This window comes from Hydra viridissima, unplaced genomic scaffold (genome assembly GCF_058129835.1).
Source record: "Hydra viridissima isolate aposymbiotic clone 2 unplaced genomic scaffold, HvirCarnegie_v1 scaffold_3, whole genome shotgun sequence".
NCBI classification, from domain to species: domain Eukaryota; kingdom Metazoa; phylum Cnidaria; class Hydrozoa; order Anthoathecata; family Hydridae; genus Hydra; species Hydra viridissima.
This window is the reverse complement of record NW_028324302.1, coordinates 6,930,688-6,954,393: the sequence shown is the minus strand read 5'-3', so window position 1 is coordinate 6,954,393 and position 23,706 is coordinate 6,930,688. Positions and strand designations below refer to the sequence as shown.

The window sequence follows — 23,706 nt, the reverse complement described above, 5'->3', positions numbered from 1 at the left end:
TAGATACTTATGTACGGGTAAAAACCAGACATTTTTAAAACTTTAAACCCTCATATCTCACTCGGATATGAGGAACGAACACGGATGAAATTTTTTGTGGTGAACCATGAATCCACATAGTATTCACACCTAAAGGGGTTTCCGGGGGCCACAAAGTAAAAGTTAAGTTCCATTTTTCCAAATGTTGACATGTCAATGCAATTACACAGTCAAAAAATCACACATACTATAAAAATAGTAATAAAAATATCGCAATAAATATTATTATATTGTGTTTATTTCGGTGACGTGGCTCTAAATTTAACATCATTTGCTAAAAATCAGAACAAAATTTAATGAGAAAAACTATTGGGTAATAGTAATGTAAGAATTAAAATTCAGAACTATCTATCAATAAAAAGTGTTGTCTTTAAAAATGTAAAAAATGCGTCAACTTAATAAAAAAATTCATAAAATCCGTGGTAAAATTGTACAAAAAAATAAAATCATAGCTAAAATATCATGGCTAAAAAATTTTTTAGCTATGATATTTATGATTAGCTAAAATATCATAGCTAATCATAAATATCATAGCTAAAAAATATAACTTAAAATTTTAATGCCGTATCGCATTACGGTAATCCTAGCATAAATAGAAAAATATAAATAAAAATTAACAATATGCATAAATATAAAAGTAAAATTGTTAATGGCTTAGATAACATCAAGATTTCCCGATAGAAACTGCAACGGCAATAGTAACGGCAACAACAAAAGCAAACAAAACCACCATAAATAACTTAGACATGCGTTCTGTAAAATTCTGTAAAATAAAAAGATAACATCGGTACATATTTTGTTTACAAAAAAAAGTAAAAAAAGATTTAAATGTGGACATAAACAACAGGTTACCGTTTTATTCTCTTCGGTTTCCATTCCCATATTGAACTGCTCAGTTTTTGTAACTGGAAATAAACGTTTAAATTCATTTAAAAAACAAATACTTCGAAGCGAAATCAAATTCATAAAAACACTTTCAGAGAAAAAACTTACCATAAGGTTTTGAGTCATTTGAATTTGACTTATTTCTTGTAAGAATAATACAAAGGTCGAGTAAAACAAACAAAGCAAATACGACGGGGATGAAAACAACAACAGCAGCGTAATTGATATCAAGTAGCTTTAAACCGTATATAATTGCAATTGCTAAAAATAAATAAATAAATAAATAAATATATATATATATATATATATATATATATATATATATATATATATATTTATATAAAAGAAACGTTTACATCATCCTTTATATTCAAACGCAATACTTGTTAATGTTACCTGCAATAAACCATGCTACCACTCCAATGAAACGATGTACCCAATTGAAAATAAAACGGCTTAATAAATAAAAAAAAAGCCACATTAACAAAAAAAAAAAAAGCGTTTAAAATGTTTGAAGGTCATTGATCAATGAACTTTTAAAATCCTAAACAGTACTTACTTTTTATGGTCAGGTTCACAACGAAGTAAAGCAATACAAGGCTATGGAAGAAGATCAAAATTGTAAACTTACTATTATTTTTTTCTTTCTGTTAAGCTCTTAAAACAACCAAAACTTCAAGTTATTTGAGTCATTTTAAACCGCTGAGGTTTTACACTTTATTCTTACATAACACTTTTGCTGGTTATTTTTCAAAATTTGAACAACATCAACAACAAAAGTTACAAAGTTGATACTTTGTAATTTGTTTTTAGTATACAACAAAAATTTAACTTGCCTGCACCAATCCTAAGACAATAGCTGTCAATCCTAAGATATGATGAGCACCAGCATACTGTATGCAATAAATAAAAAATAGCCCTCAACCACACATAAAAATCATTTAAAAGTTTAAAATACCTTATATATATATATATATATATATATATATATATATATATATATATATATATATATATATATATATATATATATATATATATATATATATAAAATAAAGGTATAAGATCATATTTTAAATTTCTTACCGCAGACCATACTCCTTTTAGATCAACCAAAATCAATATTAAACCAATTACAAAGCAAATCACCGCTGATGACATAAAAAACTGGTGTAACTAAATATAAGGAACTTCGTAATTCATCATTTTTTATAAGAACTTTAATTTCTCATTTTATTGTATTTTATTGTAGTTTATGTGGTAATTAACAGAAAAAAAATCAACAAAGATTTAAACTAAAGTCGTAGTGTTGACAGTTTAAATATATAAATTAATAACAAAGTCTGATATAATTATGTTAGACTATGATCATATAAGGTTTTGTTATTAATTTATAAGTTTAAACTGTTTAAAACTAAAAAGGTATTCATTAGTGAACAGCAATACTAAATGAAAGAAGTTGAAAGATATATGCACTACTTACTCGAAACCAAGCATCTTTACCAGCAATCTTTGTCTTTAAAAATGGCTTCATGTAACGACTCATAAATACTCCACAAGTTACAAACAGTAGCCATGCTAAAGTCATTAAAATCCCTAAAATGAAGTTCCATTGATTAAGTTTAAGAATAGAGCCATCTGTAAATATATCATATTACAGAAAAAAAAAAAAAAAAAAAAAAAAAAAAAAAGTCATATATAATTAACAGATAATTTTATTGAATTCATTCATACCATGTCCTTTTTTTAAATTGTTTGGAGAAGAACCAGATGAGAACTTTTGAATAGCCATAAGATCTACACTCTCAGTTGACTTTAAGTAATTATTTGGTCCATGGTAATATGGTTTTAGATCTTCATGTTAAGCGAAGCATAAAAAAAATAAAACTGAAATGTAAAGAAAGGTAACTAAATATAGCATATAGCAACAAACTAAAATGCGAATGACCAAAATATTAGCTCAGAAAATAATCTTGTACAGATTTGTATAGATACTTTCTTTTTTTCTCTATAAAAAAAATATTTATAATTTAAGATACTTAGAGTTAAAAGTATAGCTTTTTAAAACTTGAAAAAGAATATTTAATGAAACACTGTGATGCATTTCAATGTATTGTTTACCACAACTTTTTTTACCCAAACTTATTGATAACAGGTAGATTATTCATCAGAGGATACATAATCTTTTGATACATAATCAGACCATTTTTCAACTTCTTCATAAGATTTAAAGTGATGCTATGAAAGTCTATGCAGTATCAATTAAAACATGTGGTAATCAGTAAAATTGTTTGGTGACCAATTGAAACCATTTGGTTAGGAAAACCATTGGATATACTTTCAATGTTTCCAATAGCTAGTTTAGCAACTAGTGGGCTTGCATTAAAGAAATAGAAAGTCACCTAGTTATAACATTTTCCATAATCTGGTCATCTTTAATTTATTGTTTGGCTTAATTTCATTATGTTTTCCTGGTAAAGTCAATTTTAATCAATTCCAGCAACTTATATGCATTAAATCATTTTTACTCTTGAGCTTTATCATTTTACTCTTAAGTGAGTTAAGTGAGTTTTTGAGAGTTTTTGTGAATATTTGAATGATCATTTAGGCTTATATATCAACTTACTTATCAACAACTGTTTGCAATCAACTTGTAATATTTTGTAATAAATTTATATTTTGTCAGATTGAATGCTACCATGGATTTATTGCGAAGAAGCTGTGTAAACTGCTCAGATGTCTTTTTTTAAAATTTGTAGGTTGTATGTTCTGAAAGAGAACAGGAGACTTAGTTCTGCATTTGTGAAGAGGCTTTATCTCAGTTATTAAAGTTCTAGCTTAAAGACCAAGATAAGATATAAGCTCCCCTGTTTTAAGAAAACCTGCATGGAGCATTTTCATAAATGGAAAGCGGACGATTGGACAAATGGAAAGAGAGGCTGCCAGAAATTTTGTGTATCAATGTTTGAAGAGAGAAAACAAACAATGATGATGATAATTTTTTTTGTGCAGCCAATATGCTGTTGAAATTCTGTCATGGACAGCAAAACATCTACACAAAATGTTTGTAATTTTCTTGTCTTTAGGACAGCAGAACTAAGTAGGACAAAATAATAAAGAAAGAATAGCCTTTGAGTCAAGTTAAAGTAGATATATAAAAAAAAAATTGATAGGGGTAAATCATTTGACCACAGTTACTTATCAAGCTTGGGCTGAAGAAGCAATTTTAGAGGGTTTGGAATAAAAAGGTTTTTTGTTTTGTATATCAAAAAGATTTTTCTGAATTAATCTTGTAAAAGCATTGCATTTCCTGAATTCAATACATAACATGGAAATCTCTGCATGGTTTTTGTTTGTTCTGGTATTCAAAAACATCCTTGACAATCATAAGGCAACTACATTATAACTACTTTACATTAGTTAAGAACATGCTTCCTAACTTTATTATGCTTGCTTGCATCATAAGGATCGAAACCTACCTTTACAGATACTTAGATCACTTTCCTGAAACATCAGTGATTTAGGATTTCACCATGGCATAAAAACTACAAGAGTTATGCCAAAGAAAGCATCACAGATACAATGGTTGATCTATATTAGAGGCTTCAGGAAGACTGTCCTAGTAGATCCTACCATGAAATCTGTGAAATGAAGCATTTATGTGTTAAATAACTTAAAACTTTAAATTGTCTTGAATGAAAAAATAGTGATTTACATATTGGTGACTTAATTGTACGTAATAAAAAAATCATCAAATGAATACTGATAAAATAAAGTTAAAATGAAACTTCAGTTCATATGAAGAGCAATGTGACATTTCAGTTGATAATAAATAAAAGCTTCAGAAGATATGTGCCACATCCATAAAACTCGACCTGATTCAGTAAAATGATTAATTTTTATGGAATTAGTATGTTAATCCCTTCAAGAACAGATTTAACTCAAAAAGGTACCAAAATGCATGTTGCTAAGACAAATAATACAACATGCAAGACCACAATTCATAACTACAATATCAGCAGTCGCTATGTACTTGTATATGGTATTATTTGTTTTAAAAGAAAAGCAGCAGTTAAACCATAAAAATTATCCAATTAGAAACACAGGAAAAAAATGATAGATCAATACCAATCAACGAAGTTCCAAAAGCAATAGCCAAAAATACATTGCGACTTGTGTATGAAGCAGATGATGTATATCTAAAAAAGAAAGAGATTTTTTAAGAAAATTTTTAAATGAGAAGTTTCATTTAAAAACCTCTGATAGATATTTTCACCTGCAACTAAACGATCCATCACTATAAACATTTGATACAACCAATTCCACACCAGGAGTCTAAAATATAGTAATAGCATTATCAAAGATGGAAAACTTATTTTCAAATTATGTCAATTGACCTTTTTCAAAACAATTAATAAAAAACAGTGTCTGAAAATGTAGCTTTAAAATGCAAACTGTGGCTTGTTAAAAATCAATGTTTACAGTTCAAAATATGCATGGATTTGACCTGCGATTACAGTATAAACATTAGCTTTGTTAGGAAAGGTTGATTCTTGTTAAATGCATCAGAAAAGTATAAAAAACCTTGCTAAAAAACATCTTTAGTTTTGCAAATTTATCAAAATTGAATTAACAACTAAGCATGCAAATAATAGTTTGTTAGAATATAATATTATGTTACAATAATATAATATTATGTTATAATAATATCATATTATATTCTTTCCTATTTTAAAAGTTAACCATACTTCAAAGGAAAATCTGCACCTTTCAAAAATTGATTCCGCACTTGATGATTAATTCATCAAAGACTGGGGAGAATTTGGTACTAAAGAAGAAACTCATATTGGTAAATGGAAGATATTTTTGAAATCAAAGTTTCAGCTTAATATTGCAAAACGAGAATATAAAATGAGGTATATAATATTAAAAAAGTGAATTAAAAAAATATTAAAAAGCTTCAATCGAGTCTTTAAAAAGATAATTACTTTAAACTTGAACTTTTAAAATTGTGCGCATTTAGAACCAAGTGGTTTGCACCACTTGGCTCATAACACCTGTAATCTAGCTTTACATCAAAATCTAAATCTTCTCAAACAGTATTTTTACTGAGGGCATCCGATTACAAAAGCCTATTGAAAGTTACAGCTTGTAGCAGTGATATAAAAGCAAAGTTATGCTTTGCAGCACTGAAACAGAGTTTGTATACTACACAGCTGTGATCATCCAGGGAAAAATATTTCAAAGGATTATACAATCAAGTTGTTTGATGAAAATGAAATTGATAATGTGAGTTTTTCAAAACGAATTAATGTGTTATTTTTCAATGTACTCAAGCCCCATCAACGAATCAAGGAAAACCTTCAGAAGGTTTGATTGAGATTTGTGATTAGCTAGATAATTTATGAGAACCATTTCTTAGCAAAGGTTCAAGCAGTCTAATGCATTACTTAAAAGCCAACTTAAAACAAAAGCATTCTTTAGTTCCTCTCCACTTTGCAAAAAATTGTAGTTTTTTAACACAAAATGCAATGCATGGTTTTCAATAGAATGGCAGCCAGACAGCCTTTGTTGTTAATTTTTAGAAATGTAAAAAACTTGTTTATCAAAGTTATTGTGTTGTATCAGAGTGTTTCTTTATCACTTATTTTATTGATTTGGACAATCTATTCCAGCGATGGAGTTGTTCAATTTAGAAGTGAGAAATACTGCATGTTCCCTGTTACTTAAAACTAAGAATTGGGATTTGCTTTTTCCATTTTTAACAAATAATAACAAAATTGTTTAAAACTTAACTTACTTTCTGTACAAAAAGAAATTTAAAAACTCATAAGTATTTTGTTTTTCAAAAAAGTCAGATGCCACACTGTGACAATGTGGCAGTTTAGGAGTTTTTTTATATTATCTGATATTTTCTATTTGAAGAATGGAAATACCAACTAACATTGTTGCTGGAAAAAAAAAATTTCAACTGCAAAAACGTTACAGGAAAAATGTTACTATTAGAAAAAAAGACTTTTTACTGACATAAGTGTCTAGAAAAGTTTCAATGAATTTTCTAAACTGCAAATACTGTGCAATCATTCTATTTGCACTTAAAAGAATCTTTTAGCCCAACAAAGCTATTGATGGATGTTCAAAATGGTTCTTTAAAGATGACATGAAAGGACTTGAACAGATGGCTCAACTAAACTAAACAACATAAAAAGAGAGAGCTGCCAAGAAAAAGGGAATTTACAAAATATCTGTTTTTGAAAGTCAGGCATATTATGCACAAGAATATAGAACTATGTAATCAATTTTTTCAAATAACAAACCTTTGGTATCCATATAGGAGCAGTGTTTGTAGTTAATGAAGTTGCGTCTAAACTCCCAAACAAAACTGTTGAAGAACTCACTAGACAGTATTCCCCTTGTAAGTTAACCTAAAAATTGTTAGCTGCATTAAAAAACTGCCAAATTATGTCAACAGTTTTTAAATTTAACTCATTTACCACCTATTTCACCACTTAAACAATTTTCTAAAACATATTTCTTTTAAAGATAAATTGTTGAAAGAGTAGTGAACAGTTTTCAAATTTTTCATCTTTTTTTTTTTTTTTACTCGCTATTTATTTTAAAGTAACGCTGCCTAACTCTAAGGAACCACAATCTGTGCATGGAAATGTAAGTATGCTAAAGCCAAGAAAAAAATTAATAAGTTTTTAGAACTACTAATAAAAATTCCTCCTATTATCTTCATCGCAATCAATATGTATAATCAATTTCTTTATAGACAAGCTTTTGAGACCTTCATTCTTTGTTCTTTTTAAAGCTTGTCTTTAAAGAAATCCGCAAGCATCATCTCTATTGAAAGCTTGTTTGAAGGATATGTTTTGGCAACTACCAGCAAAAATGATATTTTTCATATTTAGTAACAGATGCGGAAAACTGAAATAAACTTCTTTAAGAACTTAGCATGTCCTATAACTTCAACTGGCAAATATCTACTTTAGGATTGGTCTATTTCTATCCTCATTATTGAAGAGGAAATAGGATGTTACTACAAAGACTGATTGAAGAACTGATCAAAAAGAAAAACTTAAGCTTAAAAAAAAAAGAAAGTTTTTTTTTTAAAAAAAATTTTTTTTTAATGAAAATCTCTTTTAAATTCAACTTAATCATACTTATAACTAAACTCTTAACAAATTTTTAAAAAGTTTTAAAAACCATATTTTTAATTTCATTAACAGGAAAACCTGGAATTGCTGGATTTTATGTTTAACAAATTCGATAAAGTTTTATGCAAAATCTGTTTGTTCTTTTTTTTTCAAATAAATAATACTGCTTAAAGATAAGTCAAAGACATCAGTGCTTGTGATCGACTACATATTATCTCTTGCCTAATCTTGCACTATTGCTGAAAATAACTTTTTTATTTATTGTCCAGATTGTTAAGTTCACATATTTATCGCAATCATCACAAAAAACCAACAATCATTATACTGACCAGGTTGCATTAACAGTAACAAATTTATGAATGTTTCATAAATCTAAAATATAATTTTAAAGAAATATAAACAAAGGAAAAGCAAATTTTAATTCACCCAAGGAAGCTATGAACTCAGCCACACATTCTTTTTTAGTTAAACAACATACCATCACATTTACTGCAACAATAACTCGTATACACTTACAATATCAACAACTGAAACGTCAAGCTTAAAGAATTGTATTTAATTTTGGCAAATGCATGTATAAATAGATGAGCTTTTTTAAAGTTTGTTTCAGGATTTGCAATTCTGAAATTTTACCACTATATTATGTTACTATATTATTATGTTCTGTAACATATATATCTTTGTATGTAGAAAGATTAACACCTGTTTTATCGTAAGTCTCAGTACCCTATCATCGCTAAATTTAAAAAGACTTTAAATCAATTCTTGCCATGAAATTAGAATTAGAATTGTCAGGCTTCTGAGCTAATGAAACCCATTTGTTTGAACCACTTGACCAAAGTTCTTTAACATAAAGATTGGTATTTTTTTCATAGAAAAATGTTGCAATCATAACACAACTTGAAGTGCATCCATTTGGATAACGAAAGCAATTGAAATCTATATCGCACTTTGATAGATCTGGATGCTAAAAGATAAATGAAATTCAATAAAAAACCACTGATACAAAATCACTACCACTGTTGAAAAGAGTTCACAACTCACAAAGTACCTGTTTATAAATTCCTATCATTTTACCAACTACAGTTTTACAAAAAGATTACTAAAAAAAACATGACAATTGTAAATTGTTCAAAGAAATTCAAACTCATTAAATCAGTGGGACTCAAAGAAACACATCAGACTGATGCAACAAAAACAACAAAAATGTTTTTTTGTTCATTGATTAAATAGATTTGGAATAAACTTGAGATTTATTGTATACATACATTAACTTTTTAATAAACTTGAGATTTATTGTATATATACCTATCTGCATACATACATACATACATACATACATACATACATACATACATACATACATACATACATACATACATACATATATACATACATACATTCATACATACATACATAAATACATACATACATACATATATACATACATACATACATACATACATACATACATACATACATACATACATACATACATATATACATAGGGGAGACCGGGGCTAATTGCAAAAAAATTTAAAAAACAGCACTAACCTCCTTAAACTTTAATATTTTTAAAATTTTTTATTCAGGGTTATAAAATAGATCTTTGTGACATATTAATCCAACATTGATAAATGTAATATAAAACTTAGTTATTCCGCAATTGTGAAACAAAAATGAAAAAAAAGATGTTGCAACTTCCTCCGCATCAGGGCCATTTGCAACAGTGAATGGGGTAAGTTGCAACACAATACTCTGAAAGTGTAAGCCTTGCAGAGTTCACAGAAAAATCACTAGCTAATCTGTAATTTCTATTTGGCAACAAAAATTTTATAATTACAATAAAAGAAAGTAGTATCCTTGAGCTGCAATAAAATTTATTATGCTTCACTTTACATATACCTGAGTTTTTAGTGAACTAAAACTCAGGTATATGTGAAGTGTAGCATAATTAACTTTAGTAATTTTATATATATATATATATATATATATATATATATATATATATATATATATATATATATATATATATATATATGTATATGTATATGTATATGTATATGTATATATATATATATATATATATATATATATATATATATATATATATATATATATATATATATATATATATATATATATGTATATATATATATATATATATATATATATATAAAATTAAAACAAAAGTTTTATGATGAAGATAAGTTTATATAAGTTGTATATGTATATAATATATATGAAGTATATGTGTATATATTTATGAAAAGTCTACAGCCCACATAAAACTTTGATTTTCGTTTATTGTTATGCTGTTATATAAAGTAAACGTCCATTATCTTAGAAAAAACTAGAAAAGTGCGTAAAATTAACAAAACCTGCAGCTAATTTATGATTCAACTTACCCCAAGCAATTTGATGCAAGTTACCCCATAGGCATCATAATCACTTTAATCATTTTATATAATTATCTATATTAAAAAAAACTACTTTTTTTAGCTTTTCGTGTTTGAAAAAGATTTATTTAACTTACCATTACTTTATTATGGTCATATACCTCAAAATTTAAAGTAAAACCCAAAAAAATTTCAAAAACAGTGTTTAGAATTTTAAATTGAAAAAAAATATATATATATCAATAACTTTTGAAATTTTTATTTAATAACTGTAAGTTTTTTACAGCTGACATGCTAAAGTTATAGTTATATTTTTTAAGAAAAATTTAGGAAAAATTTATAAAAACCATTCTTTAAACCGCAATGTTGCAACTTACCCCTATTGCAACTAGCCCCGGTCTTCCCTACACACATACATACATACATACATACATACATACATACATACATACATACAAATACATATAAAAATGCATACATACATACATACATATATACATGCATGAATACATAGTTGCATACATACATGCATGCATACATACTTGTATACATATATACTTGCATATATAGATGTATGAATGCATGGATACATACATGCATACATACTTGTATACATATATACTTGCATATATAGATGTATGAATGCATGGATACATACATGCATACATACATGCATGTAAAAATGCATACAAACATACATAAACACACACATACATACATGCATACATACATGCATGCATACATACTTGCATACATACATACTTGCATATGTAGATGTATGAATTCATGGATACATATAAGCATACATATATGCATATAAAAATGCATAGATATATACATGCATACATACATGCATGCATATATACTTGCATACATAGATTATGTATATATACATACATATATAAACACATACATACATACATGCATACATACATAAATACATAAATACATATACATACATATAAAAATACATGTATACATACATGCATACTTGCATACATACATGCATGCATACATATTTGCATACATACATAATTGCATATATAACTGTATGAATGCATGGATACATACATGCAAAGATACATGCATATAAAAATGCATTCATACATGCATATAAAAATGCATGCATACATACGTGCATACTTGCATACATACGTGCATATTTGCATACATACATGCATGCATACATACTTGCATACATAGATGTATACATACATACATACATACATACATACATACATACATACATACATACAGAGATAATACATACATACAAACATACATACATACAAACATACATTCATACATACATACATACATACATACATACATACATACATACATACATACATACATACATACATACATACATACATACATAGACATAATACATACATAGACATAATACATACATACATACATACATACATACATACATACATACATACATACATACATACATAAATGCATAAATGCATGGATACATACATACATTTATAGAATTATAGGTAATGAGGCATGCTACAGCTAAATTTTTAAGTATGAAAGAAAATTAAGTGCTATATAACACATACTTGTCCATGTACCAATAATAAAAGAACCAAGATATAAAAATAAAGTAGTAGCATTTTTCTTTTACAGCCAAATATTTCAAGTCAAGTTCGATTTAACGAGTTTATATGTATGAATTCATAAACTTTATTTAGTTTTGAGGATGTTATGTAATTTAAGATTTATAAAGAATGCCTTTTTTTCTTTTGTGACCAATAAAAATACCTCAGTATTAATAAAAGAGGGAGGTATGGATTTTTTGCAGTCATCATTACGGTGCAAAAATTTTGCAGTCATCATTACGGTGCAAAAATTTTGCATAAATAACGCCGAGGCCATAAGTTAGGGTTATGATAAAACGACAGATTTCAATTTTAGCTATGACATTGTGTTTACGCTAATTTTCTTATTCAATCACTAAATTTATACAACCGCAGAAGAAAAAAAAATTCAGAGATATAAACTTTGAAGATATGAGAAAGAAAAAACCGCGAAAAAAATTTTCTTTGGCTCTCCTGTAAAATAAGTTTACTTGCGATTTCGAATTAAATGAGACAGCATAAAATTACGTCGCACATAAGTCGCATTTTAAGATTAAGTAAAACGTGACAAACTCTATTCAGCCAGTGTCAATTTTATAAAATGTTAGCATTCATAACACTATTTCGTAAAAACGTAAAAATTATTGTAGTACGAAAATATCTTCTCGATTAAAAATACACGTTATAAAATAAGACAAATTCTTAATTAGGTACACCTTTGATTTTTTAATAACAACAAAGTTGTAAAACAATTTTAACAGTTTTTTTTTGTTTGTTTGTTTTTGTATTGTTTTTTTTTGTGAAGAATGAGAAAGTTCTCGTAATTACGCACGTAATACGTTTTGTAACATCAGCCGCTGGTCGCATTTAACTTTAATTTTACTTTATGATATCACATTTTAGTCGCTTTTTTTTATTACGTGTTTAAATGCAACAAAAAATGCGGTTGTACAAAGTAGTAGAGATAAAACAATCAAGGTCGACGTGTTTCGAAGTCAAAGAGGAAGCTTAGACGTCGCTGAAAGTTTTGTGAACGCAGTGGCGGACTGTCCATTAGAAATTAGGATGCAGCCTAGGGGCCCGTGAACGGGCTCCTTGGCCCCATGACATACCCGTGTGTCTATTATCTATAATCTATCAGTCAGATTTAGGCTTTAATGATAAAATGTCATATCAGCATAAGTCAGAGCTGTAAAAATTCGTGAAAGAAAAAGTGCGATAGAAGAACACACAGAAGTATTGTCAAATACTGTTAAGCTCACGGAGGTCACGGAGATATTTGGGAAGCAATGTTCAGTAACAGTTACAGAACAAATGCCTCTTGATGATCCTTCTGCTAAAATTGCAGCTGTGCCCGAGGCAACTACTCATTCTCAAGATGTTCGAAATGTAGAAAATGACGATGACAACGAAACAGGAAGTAAGTTTGACGATGACAATAATGAGCCAAATCAGTTTTGTTGATGCACTAGAGTTAGACGCCGTGACTGATGCTACTGCTGATAATAAATCTGAAGTTTCTAAAGTGAATGAAAATCCAACTGATTTTATATTGATCGAAGACAATTTTTACGATTGTACAAGGCTTACCTAATCAGTCGTGCCTATGCTACTCACCTTCCACGGAGAAAGTATAATGTTTCCACTTCAAGTTATTTTCAACGCAGAAAAATGCTTTTTGTGATGGTTGGTTCAATTACTGGAAGAATGGATCAGCCTCTATCTGTGCGCATGAAAAGTCTACAGCCCACATAGCTGCCGTTCAGAGTACCAGGAACCTTTCAGTGGCTGCAGCTCGTATCTATTAAATATTGTCAAACAGTTCAATGCGAAATCCCAATACTTCCGATCGGCACTCGAACGTGTCGTTGAAGTAATCAAGTTTCTGGCTGAGCGCGGTTTAGCATTGCGTGGCCATGTTGAGTTATTGAGATCTGTTCATAACGGTAATATTTTGGGTATTCTGGAACTAATTGTCAAACTTGATCCTTTCTGAAGTGCACACTTGGAAAAGCAAAAATCGATGCAGCAACAGCATCAAAGGTCAGTTTCTTATTTGTCTTCAACGATTTACAAAGAAATCATAAACGTGATGGGCCAGCAACTAATGGGCACTATTGTTTACCAAATTAAACATGCTAAGTACCAATCAATATCTATAGGTAGCTTACAAGATGCATGCAAGGTTGATCGATTAACTTGCATTGTTAGATATCTACCTGAAGACAGTTGCGTACCAGTTGAGCGTTTCCTCAAGTTTCTTGACATGAGTGGGCATACTGCGAGTTAGATCTTAACAAACATTTTTAGAAAAAGTGGGTATTGGCATTACAAACTATTGTGGTAAATCATAATGCCACTAACATGTCTGGAACTTACCATGGTGTACAGGCAATAATAAAGGCACAGAATTCATATGCTGAATACACGGGATGTATTCTGCATATTCACAAGCATCATTGATCTTTGACATTATTTAGAAATTTTACACGTTTACGAATGCTTCAACACATCGCTGGTCTGGATTAACTGATAACTGGTTAAGGATAATCTGGACTCAATACCCGTTTTGAAGAGTCTTAGTAAAACCAGATGGTCTGCTAGAGCAGACGCAGCAAACGCTTTGTAGTTGGGTTGTTGTGAAATAAAAAATGATTTAGAGAATGTTAGAGACGATGCCTGTGAAAGAGCAGATACAAGGCGCGAAGCAGACGGTTTAGTTAAGAAGCTGAATCAGCTTGAATTTGGAGTTTTGACTGAACTCTGATCGACCATAATGGATCGCTTCAAGGATGCGTCTACTATGCTACAAGCCGCAGATTTAACCATTAACACAGCTGTCAGTTTGATGCAATTACTAGCTGACTACATCAGCAGTTTAAGAGGTGAGTTTGAGTTGTTTAAACGTAAAGGTTAGGAGCTTACTGGCAATGATGTATACAACGAGCTAAGTGCATATAAGTGTGTTAGAAGTACTCAAATCACTTTTCATGAGGGCAACAAATAGGAAGTTAACTTATCACCCAGAGAGCATTTTAGAATAACCGTTTTCCTACAAATCATAGACAGTATCTTGGCTACTATGCAGAAGCGTCTTATTGCATATTCAGGTGTTCGAGATAAGTTCTCCTTGCTACACAACATAATTGATCTCCCTGACTTCTGTCTGCGTGAAGTCTGAAGCAAGTTGGTTCTTGCGTATTCAGAGGAACTTGAACCTTTACTAAGTGAAGAAATGATTCAGTTCAAGTATTTCTTAAATAGTTCAACACAGGATGGCTTGTTTCCACGTATGAAGAAGAAAGTCGCTGACTACTGCACTGAAGTAAGGTATTACAGCGTTGCGTTCTCCCTGGGTGTCTGCGAAACGTTTCCTAACGTCAATGTTGCATTCCGGATATACCTGAATTTAATGGTTGCCAATTGCTCAGGTGAGTGATCATTCTCGACACTTAGACGAGTGAAAAACGCGTTCCGCACAATAACGAATGATGAAAGATTGAATTTTTTGATACTCATCTGCTAAGGGAATTGGACTTTGCCAACATCATCAACAATTTTGCTAAAGTTCGAAAAGTAACTTTGGCATCCACTAAATAGGTGTCAATTTGTTCGCATTTAACTTGTATTCATTCACTGAACTAACGGTTGTCTAACGTGAGTGAGAGTGAGTTGAAACTTACGGCATATATGTCACTAGCCTAGGGGCCCCAGATTACTTAGTGCCCCACTGTGTGAACGTGTTTCAAAATCGTAAAAAGTTGTAAATCGTAAAATTTAATTTGACAGTTTTCAAAATCGTATTAATTCAAATAAAAGTATTTTAAACTTAAAAGTAAAATTTTCGCGGTATCAAAACCGTAAAGATTTAGATAAATTCGAAAATGGCGCACAGTGAGTCAGAAAGGTGAAAAAACGGCAAAAGTTATGTAACCATCAAATATATACATATGATGTAATCAATACTAGTATTTTTGGGTTAGAAAATTGAAATTTGTTGTTAGAAATAAACGTCACGCCTACCCTAGACGCGTATTACGCGCGCCTACTTGTCTCAGTATCATTTACTTACACAAATAATGATTTAAATAAAAAATCTGAATTCCTCGATCCCAAATATCATATAATACCACGTATAAAATATATACCACATATCTTTTAAATAAATTTTACGTTTATCTAAGGCGCGTACTACATACGCGAATGCTTGTTAGAGTATTTTACGTGTATCTAAGGCGCGTACTACATACGCGAATGCTTGTTAGAGTACTTTACGTGTATCTAAGGCGCGTACTACATACGTGAATACTTGTCAGAGTATTTTACGTGTATCTAAGGCGCGTACTACATACGCGAATGCTTGTTAGAGTATTTTACGTGTACAAAAGATTAACTTAAAAAAAAAATTTGGTATCCTCAAACCAAAACGCGAACATATACTAATTAAAATAAAAAATTTGAATTCAAAAAACCAAAATACCATATTATTTAGAGGGCTTCTTATTCAACCATACTGTTTCCTTCATGAAGGTTTGTTTAAGTGGAACAATGAGCTGACTGAAAAAGACATTGCTCGTTAACTTGGGCCTCACCAATATTTTATTATAAATATAATACAAATATTGGTAGTATAATTTTGTTTATACACACTTTGGATACACCATCAAAACCCCCTTTAAAGTGAAGTACACCTTCAAATCTTCTCCACTCTCAGCAAAAGTTCTCGTAAAGTCTTGGCATTTAGTAAAAGTTAGTATCCTTGTCAGAGTATGATTAACCATACTCTGTAAAAGTGTTGAAGCAGATATTTCTGTCAGAACTACACACTCAAGATAACATTTTTGTCTTTCATTCACTGATAATTTAATATTGTTCATTGGAAAGATCACACTGAATTTAAAGCTCAAGGCATATTCATTCTTCATTTTTATTGGAAAACTAACCTCCATGCTTTTAACTTTGCCAGGATTTGCAGCATTTTTCATAACAAAAACAAAACCTTTCTTGGTAGGATCTTCAGAGGCTTTTCATATTGAAACTAATGCAGTCTAATGCAAACTAATGCAGACTATTGAAACTAATGCAATGAAACTTCAGCAGAATGTTCAACCTTAAAGTAACCTTAAACAAGATAGTGCTTAACATTTAAGTAAGTTACTTTTTGAATTAGTTTGAATTTAATTGGTTTATTACTGCCTTTGCTTTTCTCACTTAGATCTTCCCAGCCCTTGTTCTTTCTACCTGGACCTGCTGCAACGTCTTTTCTATTAACTGTTATTTCTTTATCCAACCAGGTTTGTTTATTCTCCAGAAGTCTTAAGATGGTTTTAAGTATTTTAGCAATTTAGATTAGAATTTATATTTAAATATTGACAGAGTTTTCTTGAGATTTAACAGTTTTGGTTCATCAATACCATGGTCCAGACCATCCAATCTACGAAACTCAGGTAGAAGAACCTCAAGTAATATATTATGATAAATTCCTAACTCTTGAATGATAGGAACTAAATGTGTTTTCATGATGAATGTAAGCAATTAACTATTAATCGTTATTTTGTATTTTATTTTTAAACGTTTAATTCAGGCAGTAGGCAGTCATGCAACTTTTGGTTTTTGAAATTTTTAATTTAGCATGATTCATTTGAGCATGAGTTTTTGAATGTTGGCTTTTGAATAATGACAAATAACCTCTTTAGTGCTAACGTAGTGTGAAAAATGAGAGAAAAATAATTATGAAACTTTTAATCTGACTTTTTTTAAATGGTTATATATTGATTTGGGGCAAATTTGGGCAAATGATTTTTTTTCTGCTCTCATATATACCTATCAATGGGAAAATGTTAAAACTACCATGGAATCCAGTGGGATTTGGTGGAATCTCTTAGCTTTTCAACCAAACTCATGATGTAAGCGCTGATAGCACACAGCACACTTCGATGTCAAGGAGCGTCATCTTGACAGAGTTCCATTTGGTGGCACAAGGGGCAGTGATTCTGTAGGTTACTGAAACAAAAAATAAAGATAAAAATTCGCACAAAACTTCGCATGAAATCGTAAGCTCTTTAAAAACTTTGTATGAAATTAAAAAATATTTGATAAAATTGTTAAAATTTATCATTAAGTTGTAAAACTTCGCATTCGTATCAACTTAAAAAGTTAAAAACTTTACCATTCATTTCGAGGCACTTCTTTTTCAACACCCTTTCAACAAGAGGAGGGTGATGGGCTTGGGGTGGAGATTTCCTGCATGCATCGATAGCAGCTTTGACATCAGGCTGTTTTTACAGTCTTTTCCATGGCCACGTTAAACTTGTGGTAAATCCAAGTGATTGAACCACTTTCAAGATCAGCAGTAGTCTCTGACTTCTTCAGTGCAGCTTTGATACTTTAAGCTTGGTCATACACAACAACCCATTTCTTGACCATTTTAAGTGGCTAAATACTTTTAACCAAGTTGTCCAACTGAGTAGCAATTTTCTCACCAGTGTGCTTACATGGGAATAGAAAAACTCCAACAGTCACTTTTCAGAGAACAAACTATTTGGTGATATAATAAAGAGTCATTGCCATGAAAGGATCATTATTGCGTAAGGTCCTGATGTTTGTGCTGATTGCAATTTGGACGCAATGTAGAAACTCCTTGACAAACATGCTCTTATGGCCATCTGTAGATTCCTTTAGAGAAGAGGTAACTTGAAGCGAGCCATGCAGGCATCACTTCTAATCTTAAATCTCGCGTCAAAGTGGACTAGCAGTCTTTGGAACGGGGTAGAGTCACACATGGAGATGGACATGGAGGCTGATTGTCAGTTACAAGGTAAATCATGAACTCCATACCACCACGAAGTTGAGTGGTGCTCTGTGTTGGGTAGTACAGCTTCTTTCTAGCTTTTAGAGCCCTTTTTCTTTTCCTCTGACCGAAAAAAAATAGTATACATTTGTTATTATTGAATTAATTTCGGAAACTGTCGTTTACATCACAAAAATCATATAAATTTTACAATTTCGCTGCATCGCATTGTAACATCCACTACTTAACTAAGTTATCAGTGCCAACTGTCTCCAGTTCATCTTCTGCCTCTTCAACTTTTTCCTCCTTAGTGGCTTCTGTCTCATCTCGTATCCTTTGATTCTGACAAATTTCGATGCACTCATTATTGTGGTTGGACATTATTGTGCAGGAGACCACTCAGGGTTGATGTTGACCAAGAAGTCATCTTTAGGTCCTTCTTGCAGAATTGCACACATCATAGGCCTCATCTCCCCTGTACTCCTTCAGGAAATACTGCCAAACCAGTGAGCGATGGCTCTTTGGCATATTTATTCGATGTTTTATAATGTTAAATTCGTGTTAAAAAATATACACAGTCATAAGGTTTTCAAAATCGTTAAATAATCTAAATTTGCAAATCATAAAAATTTGATTTACAACTTTTTGCGGTTCTCAACATCGTTTTATTAAGTTTCAACTTTTAAAGATTTCCAAAGTTGATTAAAATTTTTTACGGCTTATAATTTTTATTTAATTAATTTTTTTTTCGAAGTTAAAAGAATTTAACAACGTTTAATTTAAGAAACGTCGCCAAACTCACTGCTTTCAAAGTTGAACAAAAAATATACGAATTAGAAAACCTTAACTCCATTATTTTATCTCTACAAAGTAGCCTTTAAATTTTGTTTTATTCCAAATGAATAAAAAAATTTAATTTAGTTTTGGGTTTAACTTTTGTTTTTTGTGTGACCAATTTTGTCACATTTTTTAGGCTTTAATAACACTGATCATCGTAATTTTTTTTAAATTCGATACACTGATTCTAAATCTGGCTTTCTTTTTGTCTACTATATCAGCTTTTTATTCTACAGCATATTCGTGTTTTACGATTAAATAGATAATAGGAAAAAATAAAGTTTATTGACTTCTCAGGGTAGATTAATAAGTGAAATAGGTTCAAAACACAAGTAAACAAGTAATGAACAATGAAGTACTGGATAATATCACAATTTTTTACATACAGACATAACAACATGTGACATTCAGGGAACAAATTTCCGTTTACGAGAGCGTTTCGAGTGTTTCATATCCAGATACTCTTGTGGAATACTCCAAAAGTAGTCTGCCATCATATGTTTGTCCCATAGGCCTTGATATCTATTCTCCATTAATTTCAAATCTTGATAAAACCTGTCGCCATGCTCGTTGCTTACATCGCCAAGATTAGTAGAGGACTCATCTAGATGACTATTGATTGCTTGCATCTGATACACTAGATTTACTTGCATCTTCCAGTGAAGGAAGTTCCTTGAAAATAGGCACTGGTATTTCATCTGAGCGAAGCTCTGGACGAATTGCTGAAGCCAGATTTGGGTAATTTATATTTTGCCTCGTTTTCTTCGTATAAACAGAAGTCTTTGTGAGACAGAAGTAACAATCGTCTTCATGGTTTTTTGGCTCCAGCCATATCATAAGGATGCCAATCGCTAGTCTTTTACTTGTACCTTTTGTCTATTGACGTAAATTGTCAACACATGGTTTACATAAATTATCCGCGGCCTAGGCTCTTTTGACAAAATCACAAATGTTCATTCTTTGATTTGGTACTGTAAAATTCCCACAAATGAAACAAAAATTTGCCGGAGAACTGAAACATTTCCTTCGTATTGTTAATTGCAATTCAATACGAGTGATAGCTTCAATGTTTTTGGGTTGGTAGTGGAGGCGTACTTATGAGTGTTTCTTTGACAAGTCAATTCAATGGCAGAAGAGATATGCTCTGATTGGTTGACCGCTAAACTTCCGTTTTGAGGGGGCAGAAAATCCTCATAGGCCGGCGCTTGGGTAGAAGCATGCAGTTCACTCTCACTTACTGTACGGTCAACTCAGACCGACTATAGTCCACAACCACAACAAAAGCTCAGCCACAATATAGCGGGCAAACATTAGTAAATATTAAAATGTCCATAGATAAAAAACCAAATGTGATAGAAACAAATATTGACATATTTGAACTTAGTAACCGCTGAACTCAGCGACACCTGATTGCCTAAAAATATTTGTCAAACCTAAAAATATTTGTCAAACCTAAAAATATTTGTCAAACCTAAAAATATTTGTCAAACCTAAAAATATTTGTCAAACCTAAAAATATTTGTCAAACCTAAAAATATTTGTCAAACCTAAAAATATTTGTCAAACCTAAATATTCAAGGTAAAAGCCATGAAAAACATGTTTCTTAATATACACGGCCGTGCTTAGAATATGGATCAAATCAAACGAATACAAAAAAATTGAATTTAGTTTTCGAGTTCATTAAATAACTAAAATCAACATAAAAATTTATTAATATTTTCTCATCAGACAATGTCAGCAGGTTTTCTTTATTCAAAATTTAAATGATTGGTCAAATCGACAATAGTTTTTTTTATAAATATCACTGGATAGCTTTTTTTCAGCTATGGTCTATTTTCTAAGCAGGACAGTACAGAAATATTTTACTTAAGAAAAACTTTTGTGCCTATGCAGTCATTAGAAAATCGATGGTGATGTGTAAGGTGATAAAATTGCTTTGTATTTGAAGAAGTAAAATCAACTCATTTTATAAGCGATAAAATTAAGTTCATATACACCAGTATGTAAAGATAATGAAATAAATACTCGCGCTGTTTTTTCTGTCCATTTAATCGGCCTTCTAGGTAAAAAATCCGGCTGTGAAAAATAGTAGGCCATCCGGCTGTAAAAGATAGTCGGTTTGAACTTTTGAATAAATTTTTGAATAGATTTTCCAATAAATTCAGCGAAAACATTCCGCGTATGAATTTTCGAATTTCAGAAAATTTAATTTTTCGCACTTTCCGATGAACATCGATGACATCGTTTTTTTTTGTTTTTTTTTTTATGTGAATACGTTTGTAATTAAAAGGTGGTTTTTTCCGCAGAAGAAGCAGATTGCATCGATGGAAACACACGGATTTAATGGACCAACTATGTACGGCATATTATATATAGTCAAAAGGCGGTTCTGGCGCATTGACCCTTCCCATACTTAAGGATGCATAAAAAATGGTGAACACTTCATATCATGTTCTTGGACAAAACCAATACTTAAGAGTCGTCTTTAAAAATCAAGAAGAAGTATAAAAATAATCATGTTATTTCTATACCAGTTCTTCAAGATGCCTGTTCTTCTTTATTGCCTTGTTTTGTAGTGTCCAATAGCCAAGGTGTGAATTCCGTCTTCTAAGATGAATCTTTTGTCGTCGTTAGCGCTGAGTGCTACTTTGTTGATTTCTTCGGTGTAGACATCGTGATGACGTGATCGGAAGACGTTCATGGTGGTGAGTTTTTCTTGTTTAGTCATTAAGCAGTCACCACAAGGTATTGATAACTTCTTGAAAGTCAAGACCTTCATTCAATTTTTTTAAAACGTAAAGACACAAATGACCACAATAAGACGTATCACCAAACTGAACTCTCTCGCTGTTATAATAAACCGGACTTTTTAAATAATCAATGAGCTCAATAAGAGGAGGCTGAGCATAAGAGTCGAAGCTGTATTTTTTGTCAGCGTCTTTATACCAGCACACCCAATGAAACCCACCAGTGCTTGAATCTCCTGTATTCACAATACCACATTCTTTTTTTCTTGGCTTTTTTGGTAACTCATCCCTGACAAACACGCCTTGAAAGTTTTTTAATTTTAACTGTTTAGCAGCCTTTATCAATTGAAAGTTAGTTAAAGCTTCATTAGGTAAAACAATTCCTTCTACGTCAATCCATTGAAAGTCGATCATTTTTTTTAATTTCTTAAAAAGTTTATTCGAATTTTTTAACAAGCGATTTTCATAGAATAGCACCTAAAAAGGGTATACTATTAAAGGGTGAGTTAGGTCCGAGTAATAAACCAGCTCCAACAGATTGATAACCATTTCCAGTTTTAATGAAGAGTCCATCACCGCGAACATTTTTAGTCCATGGGGTGATAAACAATCCTTCTCCACCTAAAGTTTTTATCTTCATTCCATTTCCATTCTTTTTCAAATAAACGATTCCTCTTCCTGCAATTTTATCAACCATAGCAGAGCCAGCAGAAGAGCCTACACCTGCTAACAATCCGGTGGCTAGAGCTGGAACTACTTTTGTTGCAAGAGTGCTGCCTAACATACCTAATAACGGTAAAAGAGCCCCGATGAAACCTCCTTCTATTTTCGAGTTGTATGATAATTGTTTTCTGCTCAGTTTGAGTGTGACTCCTTTACCAGCTTCATACGCTTTTTTAATTTTGTTCAATTGCGCATTAGTGATAGCGAGAACATGTTTACCGTTCAAGTCTTGATGAGAAAGCTTAATGCTAGTATCGGTTTTGTCTTGAATGGCTTTTTTAATTTTATCAGATTGGCTCTGCGAGATATTAATTTTGATATTTTGATAATTGCTCATTTTTTATGTATTAAAAATTATTTATTTCACTTCTCGAATATGATATCGTATTGTAATATCCTCTCCACGAAAATCAACCAAATCTCCATTCTGATCAATGATACGAGTAACCATTGTTGAAATTTCAAACAGTTTAACAGGAAGATAAATCAAATGCATTGGTCTCTCGATGATTTTATAGCCAGGACTAACATTT

At 30.8% G+C, this 23,706-nt stretch overlaps 1 protein-coding gene across 5 annotated transcripts in view; it reads right to left on the bottom strand.

Moving 5' to 3' along the window:
- Positions 1-167: 167 nt before the first annotated feature.
- Positions 168-23,706, bottom strand: part of LOC145202112 (ferric reductase 1-like) — a 36,447-nt gene continuing 12,908 nt past the window's right edge. The window contains exons 1-14 of one of the 5 annotated variants that reach the window (XM_090082881.1): positions 12,260-12,746; positions 8,854-9,051; positions 7,242-7,349; positions 5,201-5,259; positions 5,053-5,123; positions 2,659-2,778; positions 2,408-2,520; positions 2,011-2,100; positions 1,761-1,817; positions 1,484-1,524; positions 1,321-1,379; positions 1,033-1,185; positions 892-944; positions 168-802 (exon numbers count right to left, since the gene is read on the bottom strand). In XM_090082881.1, the coding sequence (XP_089939007.1) occupies positions 704-802; positions 892-944; positions 1,033-1,185; positions 1,321-1,379; positions 1,484-1,524; positions 1,761-1,817; positions 2,011-2,100; positions 2,408-2,520; positions 2,659-2,778; positions 5,053-5,123; positions 5,201-5,259; positions 7,242-7,349; positions 8,854-9,051; positions 12,260-12,373 (1,335 nt within the window). In that variant the 5' untranslated portion in view covers positions 12,374-12,746 and the 3' untranslated portion in view covers positions 168-703. Of the gene's footprint in view, positions 803-891; positions 945-1,032; positions 1,186-1,320; positions 1,380-1,483; positions 1,525-1,760; positions 1,818-2,010; positions 2,101-2,407; positions 2,521-2,658; positions 2,779-5,052; positions 5,124-5,200; positions 5,260-7,241; positions 7,350-8,853; positions 9,052-9,135; positions 9,930-10,492; positions 11,068-12,057; positions 12,747-23,706 lie in introns of those variants that run through there. The other 4 variants (XM_090082882.1, XM_090082884.1, XM_090082883.1 and 1 more) reach the window with 4 other exon arrangements.